Here is a 16,734-nt window from a genome sequence, read left to right as displayed (position 1 = left end):
TATTCAATAATGAGATGTAACAAAAAAAAAGGTGCATCTGATAAATCTTATCCGCAACCTTCACAAGCTGCTAACCTTTAACATATTAGACCCACATCAATGTCACCAATAACCTCATCACCGTGTCACTGAAGGCCACGTCCAGAGATATTATTGTTTAAATATTAACCGGGGCCCCGTTCCTCTAAGCGATCGTAGCGCTACGACTGCCGCAAGTCTATGTTAAAGTGTGGGAATTTAGAGGAACGGGGCCCTCTCCGTCGACCAGGAAACGTTAAACTTTTGCACAAGCTTAACTCGTCTCGGGTGTGTTTGGGCGGATGGCTATTTCGAACTCTGGGTCCATGTGTATAAACACAACGTATTGCAACATCACAACTCTTGCAGGAAACGACTGTTTTAGAAAATTATGTAACGATTTTATTCACCAATGATAACTTTTTACAACATGAAGAGAAGTACATGTATATGTATATGTATACATTTCAACATCAATATAAAATGGTATAAAACAAATATTACATAAAACAAATGTTACATAAACATGATTTGTGCATTTTTCTCCCTTCTGCATACATACTAATTCATATTTAACAGAATATAACAAACAAGTCATTTCCTAAAATGTCAAAACAAAATTTACTCCAAAAAACAAAATTGTTTTAACTATATTCGAGCCTTGTTCGTAAAGCAAATTTTACCGATATCCGGCTTGGCATGTTGAGCTCCACAACAGGGCATCATACTAAGCGACGCACAAACACGGACTGGGTTCTGTCTACAGCACCTTAGAGAATGATTGGCTCAAGCGTTTGCTTTCCCCAGTAAAGAAACCAGTTACATAATGGCGGCCAAATAGGTTGTGTTTCTAATGGGTTTGCCAAGGCATATGATACTGACGCTATGCACGACTGACATTCTTGATTGTGTTGTGTCTACTAGTTCCGTCATCATTGACGTCATAATTGAAAGGCATCCCTCACACGTACAATCAATTACCAGTCCCGTTTGTTCACGAACCGTTAAAGAATAACACTGCCAACAGACGTCTCAGTTGTCCAAACTAATTTTCAGCATCCTTCATCTCCATAAACAGATCACTAAGATGCCATCGAAACATGACCTCAAACACTCATTATACATACAGCTCAACTTTTGGTAGGGACATTACTACGCGTCCAGATGGTGGTTGATTACGACTGAATGCTAACAGTTGTTTTGCGAGGAGTATGTACCAACGTCATGACACGATTACAGCTTCAATGACATAGACATAAGTACTCTAAACAAACTTAAAAGAAACACGACCCGGACGTGCATATTCAACGCGATCGACAGCATTGGTGGACTGACTGAGTGAGTTTGGTTTTACGCCGCTTTTAGCAATATTCCAGCAACATCACGGCGGGGGACACCAGAAATAGGCTTCACACGTTGTACCCATGTGGGGATTCGAACCCGTGTCTTCGGCGTGACGAGCCAACGCTTTAACCATTAGGCTACCCCACCGCCCCAGCACTGGTGGAAGGTTACGCATCACATAATAGTGAATAAATCCCTTGACCCAATTTTCCAATTTAGAGTTTCACATTTATATTAAATTATTATTTAAACCTACCCAAATAATCCTTTAATATTAATCCATAACGTAAGAAATGACCGTGCATGAGTCTGTACACGCCGGGGAGTTTCCTATTCAAAGGCAATGGTTTGATTCCACTGAATGTCCACACCAAAGATTCTTACACAGGCTGAGCAGTAAACATATGCGTACGTACAAATTCAGGCTGGTACCATCAGATACCAGAATCCCTATCGATTGTTGAATAGTATGTCGATCTACAATTTAGCGATCCAGTCACAGCGAAGACGGTTCCCAGTTTGTTTTATTCATCCGATTCAAGATTGATACCACATCAGTGTAAAACCCTTGACACTCTAAGGAAGTAAAAAAACACTCCATTTTTTCATTCGACATGACATATTAACCATAGTCATATGAAAACTAATCGAGTGTTCTTAAACTTTTTGAGTTGTGTATATCAGGCATGTTTGGTATGTTTAAAGGAGATGCGACCTCATCCTGGGCACTTCATGTGCATTAATCCTGCATACACATGTGCCCTCAATCGACAACACTCATATACCAACTGCTATTCTCTGTCGTGCACTTAACACATAGCGGCTTAAATAATAGCACCAGCGTATATAACCTAGGTTTATAGGATGAAGTAACGGTGTTACAACAGGGCTGTGAATAGTGTTTTAGTTATATCACGGTGTGCGAACGTAACGTTAGAGGTCCGAAGGAGGCTCTGTCGCTCACTACTTTGGTGATGCTGAGAACCCGAGACCAGTATCAGTTCGAAGCTAGGATTCTATAGCACGATCGGAGGATCATGGCGCATCTAGGGGAGGTAACTCTGGTAAGCGACTTACCAGACACTGCATCAAGACGTATCATCACACACAACTCTTCTCAAGTTCTATATATCTAACCACTCTTCAGTATCCTATAGCAAAGCATTGTACGTTTGCGCTATTGTCAACGTTAACAGCATCCAGATACCTCCATATAACGGGCTCTTGTACTTCTCAATCCTGCTTGATAATACCAGTTGTCTTTGGCACGGTCTACCAGATACGCCAAGGGTAGATTGGGAAAATATCTTAATACGCCATCAAATCGTGTTCATCATCCCCCCAGTTCCTCCGCCATTCTCCCCATCTCACCAGGACTTCCTTCTGGTATGGTGCGTTGTCCGGGAACGTTAACTCCCTCCCCACTCTTCATTACGGTAACGACCACAACGGCAATTATGCGCGGCCGTGGCGAGCTGCTTGTACTTAAAGCATTATGTGACACAGCAAGAATGACGATGAAAATTCCAATGGGCATCAGCAGGCTGAACACCAGGCTACGAGTTACTGATGTTATACCGAGGTCAGCCAGGCATTATGTATATGGTATATACATCTACAGCTGATGCGAGATGATTCAAGGTGAGGTGATGATTCATGATTCAGCTTCAGATCATCGGAGTTTATGAGGTAAATCCTATCATCCAGCGTCTCAGTCGAGGTCGTTGGTCTACCTTTCTGGTAGCTTCGTTTCAGATATGGCTATAGCGTTCGCAAGGTCCCTGCTGAGTGATGACGTTGTCCTCAGTTGTTGGTGTAGTTGTAGTTGGCGATGGTGTCTTCGATCCAGTCTTTGTAGTGGGCCACCTTGGTGTAGACGCCGGGGTATTGAAGGTCACCGCAGATGTAGCCGAGGGAGACTATACCCACCTGGTACCATTGGTCGTCCTTCTCACAGATGAACGGTCCCCCCGAATCTCCCTAAACAGAAAATAATATGATAGTGAGTGAGTGAGTTTAGTTTTACGCCGCACTCAGCAATATTCCAGCTATATGGTGTAAATAATCGAATCTGGACCTGACAATCCAGGGATCAACATCATCAACATTGACCTACGCAATTGAGAACCGATGACATGTGTCAACAAAGTCAGCGAGCCTGACCATTCGATCCCGTTAGTCGCCTCTTACGACAAGCATAGTCGCCTTTTGTGGCAAGCATGGGTTGCTGAAGACCTATTCTACCCCGGATCTTTACGGGTCGAAAATATAATACTAGTACGTCAACACAGGTGATAGGTTTGGCTTTGTTTAGACCTTCTCAGAGGCCGATATCCGAGAAGACCTCACAACATTCACTATTCATTTATCAAAAGATTACAATGTTTTACAGCTGTGATTTCTATTTCACTGACTTCTTTAAAAGAAGCTTTAATGTTTGAGTTTATATAAATTATTACATTGAATGTAATGTATAAATTTGATGTACAAACACCTCTGAATTTAAGAAAATACTTCACATAAAGCCCAATTTCGAACAACGTAAAATTATCTCCAGTTTACCTGGCAAGTTCACATCGAATTTCATAAAACATCCTGTATCAGTAGCGATTTGTTTGCTTGTTTTCTTTTAAGAATATATAATTGTAGCTTGTATATAACCCATGCCCAAGAGACCATACGATCCAAAGAGTCGTTTTTTCAGACTGGTATAGATAGGAAGTGATAGATGCTGACCCAGAATGTTTGTTTGTGTGCTTGTTGTTTTATGCCGCACTCATCAATCCAGTGATCAACAGCATGAGCATCGACCTTCGCATTAGTGATACTATGACATGTGTCAACCAAGTCAGCGAGTCTGACCACCCGATCCCGTTTGTCGCCTTTTACGACAAGCATGTGTTGCTGAAGACCAATTCTAACCTGGACCTTCGCGGGTTAACGCAGAAAAGCCAAAGATGTAAACTTAACTCATTTATTCATTTTAATGTGCTTCTAAAAAGCCCTTAACCGTGTTTTTTTTTGAAGAGGTATAACATATCAATTTACGCCCTACATCCATTGAATATGCAAATGGTCTGTGAGTGCGCCTAATATTTTGTCAAATACTTTCATGAAAATCCACTCACATAGCATGCATCTTGGCCTCCCGTCTCGGTTGCTGCACAAAACACCGAGTCGTCCACCCGCACTACCGTTCGTGCCATATGATCCTCCGGAAGTGCGTTGTACTTGTCCCGGCATGCATCAGCGTCCATGATTGGCAGGAAAGTCATAAATGGCAGTTTTGTTCCCGGCGTTTCTGAAATTCCGAATACAGGGACCCATTTAATCAGAAATTCTACTGCGTGCGCGATACAAAAACATCCGAACATATTTTTTTACGATCTTCACATAACGTCGTCTCATTTATGGCGAATTTTGTACTATTGTGTTATTTTCCTTTTGAAATTATGGATAATTTAAGTGCTCCTACATCCGGTTTGCGGGAGTGCCGTCCCCCTCTAAATTCTCACATTATACTAACACGTGGATGTGCCAAGGGTAATCAACACCCCTCTCCTCACCTGTCGTGTCCTGTCCCCACCCCGAGACGATGCACCTTGAGCCCGTGGGGAAGTCCCCGATCCTGTCGAGGCACACGAGGTTGACGTAGTCTGACAACACTGCCGGTCGCTTCAGTTTCAACAGCGCTATGTCGAACAGGATGGGGTCATTGCCAGAAACTGTAACAGCATAAAAGGGGTAGGTTTTCTTACACTCAGATAGTCGTTGTTTTCTATACAGCACTCATCTGTTAGCGCTCTTTTGCAAAGAGTGAGTGAGTGAGTGATTGAGTGAGTGAGGTCTTACGCCTTTCAGCAATACTTCAGCAATATCAGGGCGGGGGACTCCAGAAATGGTTTTCATACATTGTATTCACTTGGGGAATCGAACCCAGATTTGCGGCGTGACGAGCTTCTAGGCTATCCCGTCGCCCCACTTTCGCAAAGAGCAAAGTAGCCTAGTGGTAAAAGCTAGATTCGTCACACTGGGCTCGAGCTTGCTCTTTGTCGAGTGCCTAAAATGATGTTCTCTTGCATTCCGTATATAAAATCGCAGACTGTCTCACATTAACGGTGTTTGGCGTACAAAATCACGACCTGTTCCATTGTAGGGGTGGGTTTTTAGGAAGGAATATAAGAAGGTGGAGCCTATTTCTTAAATAACTTGACCTACTTCTGTTACTTTTCATTTCCCATTGTTGCCAAAATCGGTATTCCATATTGCATTAATCCAGAGGACAATTTCGACCCGTGACTATGTTAACCATTTACGTTGTTAGATAACTGATGGGATAGACTCCTGACAAAACCTTATTGCTACTGCAAGTATGGCTGCCTGACACGAGCGTTTTTGGTTTTGTTTTGTTTTGTTTATTGATCAAGGAGGTACACAGCAATTTCCCAGCTATATGACGTCGGTCTGTAAATAATCGAGTCTGGACCAGACAATCCAGTGTTCAACATCATGAGCATCGATTAACGTATTTTGGATACGATGACATGTGTCAACAAGTCAGCGAGTCTGACCACCCGATCCCGTTAGTCGCCTCATACGACAAGCATCGGTTACTGAAGATCATTTATAAGTGTAAGTGTGTATATCTAATTTTTATTATGTTCTGAAACTGTTTTAATCATGTGGAAAAATGCTCTTGTTGAAACTATACAATAGTACTCGACATCGGCAGATTTGGTATATGCACAGGACATCTTCAAATTATTTTTTTTTCCGTAAAAGGAGGTTTAATTTTCAGGCATCGTATGGTGTGGACTTACTTGTAAAGTTTGGATGCTTCGTGATACTTTCTACCTCCATCAGCTGTTCTGTGCCGTCGGCAGAGCTCTGGTCATGCTCTCCCAGAGCCACGCGCCAGTTGGCGGGGTCATCCAAACCGCTGAACACATGCGGGCTGCAGATAGTAAGAGGGATATCTTACTACATTTGTCATCTATCGACAAACATTTTGCAGCAAATCAAATAGACAGAAAATGAAAAGAAGAAAAGAAGCTACAACGGCTTTAACCAGTGTCCCCACACCATCGGTGTCAGCTTACAAAACCAACAGGGGCGATGGGGTAGCTCGTCACGCGGAAGACCCGGGTTCGATTCCTTACATGGGTACAATGTGAAAAGCCCATTTCTGGTGCCCCCGCAAAGATATTGCTGCAATATTGCTGAAAGCGACATAAAACTAAACTCACCCACTATAAAACCAACCACAGATAATTCTGCATACTGGAGTCTCAAATAATGGCACGGTAACAAGCCGTACAATGTACAACCCCTTCAAAAGAACCTGCGAAATAGGTCGGTGCAACTGAATAGCCAGTCTGGTTCCCTGGGTCTGTTGCGCCTGCGCTAACGCTCCGACACGTTAGAGCAGGCACAACAGACCCACGGAACCAGGCTGCTGAATGGCCCGTGGAATGTGACGATGACGAAAGATGCCTCTGTTTCTACGTACTCAAAACAGTGAGCGGCAGACAGGATCCACTCCCGTCCGATGAGGCTGGCACCGCACAGATGTTTAAGTCCCGAGGAGTTGGTGAAGTTGTGCCACTTGAGGAAGTGCATGGACACCAACCAAGGCCAATCACCAGGGGTCACAGGGTTACCGCCGACCACGCGCTTCCGGCGGATGCCCGACGTCTTCCTCGTTCGTCCGCACTCTGCGAATGTCCCTGTGACAGAAATATACAACATACAGGCCTGCGGTATATACCAGTAAGAAGTGAAACTGATCACAATATTCAATATTAATTCAATGTTCATGCGAGTAGCCCAGTCGTCTGTGAGGCGTGCCAGAAACCAATGGTCATGAGTTCGAATCCCAGATTCCAGATTATGTTTGAAGGTGGTTGTCGGAAATCGAACTTGCGACAAGCTGATAAAGGACTCAACTCTGGGATAGCCTTGTGGTTAAAGTGTTCGCTCGTAACGCCGAAAACCCGGGTTCGATTCCCCATGGTTACAGTGTGTGAATCCATTTCTGATGTCCCCGTTGTGATATTGCTGGAATATTGTTAAAAGCGGGGTAAATCTAAACTCACTCACTCACTCATAACTCTAAACGTCATAGTCCACTGGGCTATCCATGTACCCATCAGCAATTGGAACGTCGAGTGATGGAGTACACATGCATTATTGAGCCACCTGCTATAGGACGTGCAGAACACACTATAAATCCATCTCTTTTCTGCTTCGTGCATACAAATACAAACTTTAGTTGTGTTTGTTTTCCTATGTGTAACGCAGTCGCGTTCACGAATAAACAATATTCAAAATTCATACACCTGATTTAATATAACAATATTTAACTACTCATATATGTTCCATCGTGTCCGATAAACAGAGCATGAATCATAAATCTGGAGTAAACACACTAAGGTAAACAGAGTATGTTGGCTGCGTGTGTTGTGAAGCAACATGACGTTTCGCGGGTGTATGTGGAAACCGGTGATACACCATCTGGTTAATTGTCTAGTCTGCTGTCTAGTGGCGTACAGACACAACACTCACAGTTCTCTCTGTGGTCGGTCATAGGGAACGTAATTAAACGAGAGCCAAACTTTAACTTCAACACATTCAAAACAAAATCGTTGGTTCATCTGGCGAGCTCTACAGCGTTCTGTGACTTTGCCTTGGTGTGTGTTCTTACAGCTCTTGTAGCAACACATCAACAGCTTGTTTTGCAGACATTACCTGAATCAGACTATTTCACCTTTTACCGTATACTCGATTTACAGAATTCCAGATTGTTTTTCGCAAAAGAACCCAAACCAATAAAGAATTATTGCTTTCTTTCAGAGTGTTTTCGGAACAGAACGCATGGCAGTGAAATGATGTTTTGTTTTCTTCCATTGAATGCCTTAAAAAATAGTTATGTTTTTGAATAAAATGGAATGTAAATTAAGCAACTGAGCGTAGTTTTAGAAAATATGCTTTAACAGGGGATAGATAATATTGGACAACAATGAGTGAGTGAACTTAGTTTTGCCGCTTGTAGCAATATTCCAGCATTGTGTCCATGTGGGGAATCGAACCCGTTTCTTCGGTGTGACGAGCGAACGCGTTAACCACAAGTCTACCTACCGCTCCTTGACAACCGTGAACACGTATGGTTCGAGGTCGCTTTACCAGTACAGCACACAAACAGCATTTGGAAATGAAGCATTCAATGAGTAACACATGCTGTTTAATATGGCTTATCAATATTCAAGCAACACCAAGGCCAAAACATATCTAACTTGGCACACCCTCATTTTCCATTTTCTCCTGTTTCACCGCATCTTTTATCAATATCCGTGTGTTGTCAGTATTTTACACCACAAGCCTACATCTCTGACAGTTCATTACAGATACCAGTCATTAAGATGAAAAAGAGTCAACGAACTGATTCTGAATGGGCTGTAGTATGAAGCACAAGGAGACACCTAATCAGTTTGTTTTTTCTAAAACGCTTAAGTTTTCAAAAGTCGCGCAAATAGATCATACAAACTCTTGCGAAGCTGTCGGTTTACACAGGTCGTTTTCCTAACAGTCACTGCAGGAAGAACAGCATGTAATTATATGTACGGTACAGAATGCTCCCGGTCTTATAGGATTCCTTTAATGTCCCTATATTAGTAATATGATCGGCTGACAGTCTCCCATCAACATTCCCTACGTTAAGCCACCGCATGTCATGCTGTCAGTCTAGCGCACTCGTCAAGGCTACGGGAAACCAGTTTTGATTGCGCTTCTTCGTAACAATTAAACCGAAAAGGTCATTACTTCAACTCACAGACATTGCAAGGTCCAAATTTGCTACAGCAGTACAAATCGGCATGTTGGCTGTCAGATTATGGGAAAGGGTTTTTAACTGAAGACGTCCTTCAGAGGAACATTGTCAATCTCCAGCTCCGAAGACATCCGACTGCCATTATTATCAAATGAAATAAGCAAGGGCGCGTTGCCCTTGAAGTACTTTATACCATATGTCTACAATTAAGCATTTCTTGAGATGTTGCTGTAGTTTGGAAACGAACTGAATCTAGCACAGTGCACGAACGTAAAGCAAGGTTGAGACCTCAGCTACGAAAGTATGTGTACATATACATGGTGTTAGGGTGCTCTGGTGAATGGCGCACTAGTTCAGGCTATGATGGCGGGGAACAAAGCCATGTGTTATCGAGATAAATATCCTGGGCTTATGGCAATATACCTATTTACAACATCGTACACGTTCTACACAGGCCAATTTACCGTAATTCATCAAATAGCGAGATACTGCAGGAATTCCGGTACGTTGGGAATTAATCGGACTCCGCAGAATGTGGGGTTAAGGAGAGTGGGATATATAAATACGGGCTTACCTTCTGTTATTGTGGCATCTGAAAAGTAAAATAGTAAAACAACTGATGTGATGAAAAGTAAAATAGTAAAACAACAAATGTGATGCTAGAATCTGGATTCTGAGCATTTACATGTTGAAAATTGAACTGAACTGGGTATTTGAATATACGGACCAATTGAAAACATTTTGAGACACATTTTGCGCCGCGACCTTACTTTTGACGTATCTATCGTATGAACATTTCGTTTCTGTTATCGTCCTGAATAATTCCAACGGGTGGTTTAAAGGTTTAAAGAATGACAATGAAACTATTCTTACCACATCCGTATGGTTTGACGGATTCCAGGACCGTTAGGCCGACAGGTGTCACCCTGACACACTGCGCCCGGACAGGTGTGTAGAAGGCTATCACAGACACTTGGCGCGGGGCATCCTCCGGGCTTCGGTACAACTGAAAGAAAAGGACGCCATTAATGGCAGCTCTGGGGCTAATTTTTGTCATCCAACCAGATCCTGCTTAAGTCGAAGTCGAAGAAACATGGTCATGCAGACTGGACACTGTCAACTTCGAGTCACCCGTGTTTATGTTAGATTTTAAAGTTATGGCAGATACGGACATGTAATGGACGCAAACAATTATACCTAGGCTCGGGTGTCTGAAAATTGGGATGTGGGTACACCTCTTCTCCTTAAAATTGTCTGTGTATTAGTTTCAAATTAAAAACTCAAGCTTCAAAAACCTCTTCTCTCTGCTCTTGGGCAAAAAGAACCGTACGTATTGCAGTTTCGTCTAGTATGCTTTATAGAAGTGGGCATGGCCCCCATCGACCTTGTAAACGCCCGGGAACTGCATGGCTCTCCTCCAACGTTAGGGGGAGTGAGTTCAATTTAAGTCATATTGTTACTCCAACATTATACTGGCACACTGCGACATAACTTGAATAGCGTTAAATGAGGTACTAGACTCAACTCATTCACTCATTCCAGCATGAGTACGTAAGGAAACATTACCAATTAGCACTGTTGAAGGAGGTGATCACACAATGTAGACAAGAGTATGTAAGTAACATGCACATATTAAACCATGTCACATGCAACAACATCCCTAAACAGAGAACATGGTGATGCTATTGTACATGTCAAAACATTAATGTTAGTGCAGTGATGCTGAATTCCTGAGCAGCGACAATTGGTCATGTGCCATGCACGACTAGCACAGATCCTAGTCATCAAACGGATGATCGGGGAGGCTAGGGGGAAGGTGGGTGGTGGAGTGGTTTGGGAGGCTCATGGTTCCACCTTCAGACTAACATGCCCATAAATTTCGAGTTCTTTAAACAACACGTTTCCCTCCGCCAACTCAAATATGGCTCAATAGATATGTGGTTCAGTGCAGAGTGAGTGAGTGTGTTTAAAGCCACAGTTATATCACGGCGTGTCAGCTTGGCGTGTAGGAGTGAGTGAGTGAGTTTAGTTTTACACCGCACTCAGCACTTTTCCAGCTATATGGCGACGGTCTGTAAATAATCGAGTCTGGACCAGACAATCCAGTGATCAACAGCATGAGCATCGATCTGCGCAATTGGGAACCGATGACATATGTCGACCAAGTCAGCGAGCCTGACCACCCAATCCCGTTAGTTGCCTCTTACGACAAGCACGGGTTACTGAAGGCTCATCATAACCCCGACCTTCACGGGTTGGCATGTAGGAAAGCCGACAGTGATGCTGGTCGCATACGTATACCCCTATGGTGAAACCCACAAGCGCTGGCAAACCTAGAAACAGAATCGAGACGCATCGGGACTCATAGGATTCTGGCGTGACTAGGGGACGCAACTCTGCTTAACGAATAGCGGCGAGTCCGACGATTTGGTTTCAATGATAATGACAGGTGACAATGTTTCAGCTTCAGACACGACACTGATCAGTATGTCCATTGGATGACCATGGGCATCAGGCAAGGGCATAACACAAAAAGCATGGGCAGACCCTAGCAAACCTCCCTTTAAGATGTCCAAAGGTATTTCAGTGAAGAGGATACTTCGAGAAGGCCAATTATTATCACAAATGTCATTTGTATACATGTCTGCAATAATACAATAGGTGCTTGGAATTGAAGGAGGGTGGTGTGGGATTGGATAATTTTGTAATTTTTGTGAGGCAGTAAGGCACGTGCTTGCATGTAATGGTGAAATGCATCCGTGCGCATGCGTGCCCCACTCACTCACGTTAAGCCCGTGCAAAGGAGCGGCGGACTGGGGGTAGTTGCCCGCTCACCTGCACCCGACCCACGAGGATGGTGCCCCCCACACGTGCCGGGCTCCTGCAAACTTTTAGGGGAGACTGGCACGACCAACACTCTCAGGGTCTTTGGTGGGAGGAATCGCCGGAGCTAGAAAACGGTAAATGTCTAAGGCATCCTCGGTCATCCATGGAATGAACTTTCCATTCTATTACGATAACGAAACCTATTCGCTACAATAGTGTAGTTTACAGCTCGATTTAATTGCATAGATATAAAATTCGCCGACTAATCAATTTACACTCATGAAGGAGATAAATTCTATGTTGTTTTGTTTGTTGTTTAACGCCTCACTCAGCAATATTCCAGTTATATGGAGGCGGTCTGTAAATAATCGAGTCTGGACCAGACAGTTGTCATTTAACTGATGGGATAGACTCCTGACAAAACCTTATTGCTATTGGAAGTATGGCTGCCTGACACGAGCGTTTTTGTTTTTGTTTTGTTTTGTTTATTAATCAAGGAGGCACTCAGCAATGTTCCAGCAATATGACGCCGGTCTGTAAATAATCGAGTCTGGACCAGACAGTCCAGTGGTCAACAGCATGAGCATCGATCTACGTAATTTGGATACGATGATATGTGTCAACCAAGTCAGCGAGCCTGACCACCCGATCCCGTTAGTCGCCTCCTCCGACAAGCATGGGTTGCTGAAGGCCCAAAACTAAGATGGTGATATTGGTTCCGAATAGAGGATCTGCTGAGGATGGCTTCAGGTAATTTATGATAATAGAATAGATCACAATATACACTTGATAAACGAGGATGGTGTCTACATAGATGCTATCAGTTATTGCTGAATCTGTTACGATTCTGTGACATCACGAAACGATAAAAAAATATAGAGAAAAAACATACACAACATACATTATCTGTACACAACATCACAGATTGTAATAACGAGGACCAGAAAATATATCAACTATGTGAACAGCGATATCAAATGAACCTAAACAATCGCAACTTTCCCAAAAGCACTTTTTAATTTCTACTCCCTGTCATTACTAAAGAGTTACGATAGTTTTGTGGGTGTCAATATCAAGCTGATGGAACGCAATAAAATGTCCAATATGTTTTATTATATCATATATTTTGGAAAGTCAGTGCTATCAAAACATGCGCCAGAACGTTCAAACACAAAAATAAACAAACGCATTGTAACAAAGAACACCACAACGTGCCATTTGACAAACAGGGACTCATTCAGCACTTGATTAATTGAAGCGTGTACTGAGTTAAGAAATTGACAACATCAGCTGGCTGTACTTCCGTTCGTGGAAGCGTTTACAGAAAAGCCGGGAGCAACATGACGTTTGTGTACTTCCGCACCTGCTGGTAAGGGGAGGTAGTCGGAAGGCTCTGCGACACATTGTGATTAACACGTTATATACCGTTATCATACCGTTATTACCACAATCACCGAGTACAGAACACCATCACTGAAGCCTCGCTGGTTGGTTAGTTGTTTAACGCCGCACTAACACTCTCATCCCACATAAGTCTCGCGCGATTGGTCTATCACGTGACTCAGGCTCTTCCAACCACTCTCGTGAAAACATCAGAGAAAGACTGATATCGACGACATAGTTGGTTAGTTTGTTGTTTAACGCCGCACTCAGCAATATTCCAGCTATATGGCGACGGTCTGTAAATAATCGAGTCTGGACCAGACAATCCAGTGATCAACAGCATGAGCGTCGATCTACGCAATTGGGATACGATGACATATGTCAACCAAGTCAGGGAGCCTGGCCACCCGATCCCATTAGTCGCCTTTTACGACAAGCATGGGTTACTGAAGATCAATTCTAACCCGGATCTTCACGGGTCGCTGGAGCCTCGTAGACTGTGACACAATTATGTACCACAGTAATTGCAAGCAGGAGGCGGTGGGGTAGCTTAGTGGTAAAAAACGTTCACTCGTCAAGCCGAAGGTTGGATTCCCTAGATGGGTACGATGTATGAAACCCATTTCTGTTGTCCCACGCCGTGATATTTCTAGAATGTTGCTTAAAGCGGCGTAAAAAAGCTAAGCTCACTCAAGTGGAACTGCTGAATATGGAAACAATGGGTCGAACTGAACTTGAAGTCACTTACAAAGCAGTTACATCTTGTGAGGAAATTCCGGATTATTCCATGTGGTTCTTTACTTAACCAAATTATTCACCCTCATGAGAATTGCATGATTGATGGATATGTATTTCAAAGCTGCGGGGACAGAGATCGGGGGGAAAATGTATATTTTTCCTCCAGTAATACCTTAAGGGAACAATGGGGGAAACGTAATGAAGATAAAACGTGCCAACTGAAACATTAATTTATATTAAAAGTGTCGCTGACTTCCCATATTTCTCTAAATCTGAAGGGTTTGACATTTTGCTCACAGATTGGGAGAAAAAATCCCTGATTTATAAATCATACCCCAAAGGACAATTAGTGACGTAAAACGTTTGTAGAATTTAAAAAGTAAGGAAATAAGTACACTTTTTATGAACGAGGTACAGTTCTTTCTTCAGATATAATATACAACAGAAGCAAGTCTTCGATCGTAGTTGTTTCCCAGCGGGTTAGTTGGTAAAGATAGTGAAGATATAAAAAAAACTATCCAGAGTCATGGGGGCGGTGGGGGCCTCGTGGTTAAAGTGTTCGCTCGTCACGCTGAAGACCCGGGTTCGATTCCCTACTTGGACCAATGCGTGGAGCCCATTGCTGGTGTCCCTAACCGCAATATTAGTGAACTATTGCCAAAAGCGGCGTAAAACCATAGTCATTCACTCTAGGGTCATGGACTTCATTATAAGTTTCTCTCAATCATTATATATATGTAGAAACGTATGAAAAAGAAAAACAATATGGCTCGGTGAAATGGCCATGGCTGATAATTCAATAGTTTCCGTAGTATGCAAGTAAAACATTTCCAGTGGACCGCAGTGGACCCCTTTCCCGCAAAATGTTAGAACGGCTAATATATTTAATCAAATGAAAACAACATAAAGTCTAGTCATAGCAAACGATGCCTAGTTATAAACTGGCCAAGAGGCCATACTTTGACTGATTCAACTGTCCAGCAAGGTTGTAGCTATTTTACACAGCCGCCATAAACTGATACACATCTGTAACATATCCGGTCACAGGTGCGCAATCCCCTTTATTCCCAAATGTATATGTAAATGAACGCTATGACATGTTGAAATCTCGACAGTTTGTTTTGGGTGGTACAAATGGTACCAAATTACTCTGCTGGTGTTATTTTACAACTTTCCTCAGACTGCAATTTGTTTCATGCGATACGGAGGACCAATGAAAACCATGTTTACATTTGTCCAATCATCGCCTACAAGACATCGATCACCGGTTGTCTATCCTATATCTATAGGATAGACAGACGCCCAGTCAAGCAATTTTCATTGAAACATAGAGATGCCCGTTTGGAGAGGCCAGAGGTCAGTAACTTTCCTACCTGTGTGACCTGGCTGTTGACCACTGCAGTATAGTTGACACATGACCGACTGTACTCTAGATCCAGCTGAACTTCCTCGTGAGCACGTGCTTCATACGTCACGGCTAGTGACGTCAAAATTGTTTCTGAAGTAAGCTTGATTTGAATGCCAGGCTGGTTTCCAATCTCTGGCGGTATAACTTCGCTTGCATAAACGTTTAACTTAGCTGTACATTCTTCTATATCTGTGAAAAGAAGGAAATGAAATTTCAAATAGTCAAATAAACTTGATAACTGCTATGACAGAAAGAGCGAGTGGGTGTGATGAAGGGTTTCGAAACTCGACCATCGGCGTGAAGAGAAAATCTTTATCCACTTGGCGCTTCCCCCAGCCAACCTTGGTAATTGTAATATCTGCTTGTTCTCAGCATTTAATTATCACGACCCCAAAAGAATACATTTTTAAGTGAGAGAAACACTATCAACCCGTGAACAGTGGTGAAGATCCTGGCTAGAATTGGTTATCAGCAGCCCATGCATGTCGTAAGAGCCGACTAACGGGATCGGGTGGGGTGATTGGTTGACACATGTCATCATATTCCCATTGCGTAGATCGATCCTGATGATGTTGGTCACAGTCAACGAGGCTTCAGCGACCCGTGTAGATCCAGATTGATCTTCATGCTGGTCGTATGAGGCGACTAACGGGATCGGGTGGTCAGGCTCCCTGACTTGGTTGACATATGTCATCGGTTCCCAATTGCGTAGATATCGATGCTCATGATGTTGATAATTGGATTGTCTGGCCCAGATTTGATTATTTACAGACCGCCGCCATATGGCTGGGATATTGCTGAGTGCGGCGTTAAACAACAAACAAACAAACAAGATAAAGTATTGAGACATAATATCGTAGTGAGACTTACCACAGCCGAGCAGTTCAAGTCGGAGGGCAGAGAAGGGGCCCTCAAAATGGGTTGGGAAAATCCGCATACATTTGGCCAGTGTCAGGTTGTGGAAGAAATGTGTCAACGTTGTGCTGTTGTTGATGTTTGCCCAGTACGACTGTGAAGATACAGATGGAGGAAGGTATTATACAAAGTGAGACACTACGAGTGCATGGTCCCGGATGTGGGACAAAATATGTTCAGCATTATATATACTATTCACACTTTGCTAAGGATCAAATCATGGATTCAACAGAAAACTATGATGTGGGGTCAAATTGGGTTTAAATACGTAAGCTTA

The 16,734-nt window shown here is 43.0% G+C and overlaps 1 protein-coding gene across 1 annotated transcript in view; it reads right to left on the bottom strand.

The window, feature by feature from the left end:
- Nucleotides 1-397: 397 nt before the first annotated feature.
- Nucleotides 398-16,734, bottom strand: part of LOC124289327 (phenoloxidase-activating enzyme-like) — a 36,256-nt gene continuing 19,919 nt past the window's right edge. Inside the window, exons 4-12 of the mRNA XM_046725941.1 lie at nucleotides 16,413-16,551; nucleotides 15,508-15,731; nucleotides 10,061-10,193; nucleotides 9,762-9,779; nucleotides 6,872-7,088; nucleotides 6,183-6,316; nucleotides 4,929-5,087; nucleotides 4,491-4,663; nucleotides 398-3,342 (exon numbers count right to left, since the gene is read on the bottom strand). Coding sequence (XP_046581897.1) covers nucleotides 3,166-3,342; nucleotides 4,491-4,663; nucleotides 4,929-5,087; nucleotides 6,183-6,316; nucleotides 6,872-7,088; nucleotides 9,762-9,779; nucleotides 10,061-10,193; nucleotides 15,508-15,731; nucleotides 16,413-16,551 — 1,374 coding nt within the window. The 3' untranslated portion in view covers nucleotides 398-3,165. The remainder of the gene's footprint in view (nucleotides 3,343-4,490; nucleotides 4,664-4,928; nucleotides 5,088-6,182; nucleotides 6,317-6,871; nucleotides 7,089-9,761; nucleotides 9,780-10,060; nucleotides 10,194-15,507; nucleotides 15,732-16,412; nucleotides 16,552-16,734) is intronic.

This window comes from Haliotis rubra, unplaced genomic scaffold (assembly GCF_003918875.1).
Source record: "Haliotis rubra isolate DU_JTF1 unplaced genomic scaffold, ASM391887v1 Scf44, whole genome shotgun sequence".
Lineage (NCBI taxonomy): Eukaryota > Metazoa > Mollusca > Gastropoda > Lepetellida > Haliotidae > Haliotis > Haliotis rubra.
The sequence above is the reverse complement of the archived record's forward strand: the minus strand, read 5'-3'. Positions and strand labels throughout refer to the sequence as shown.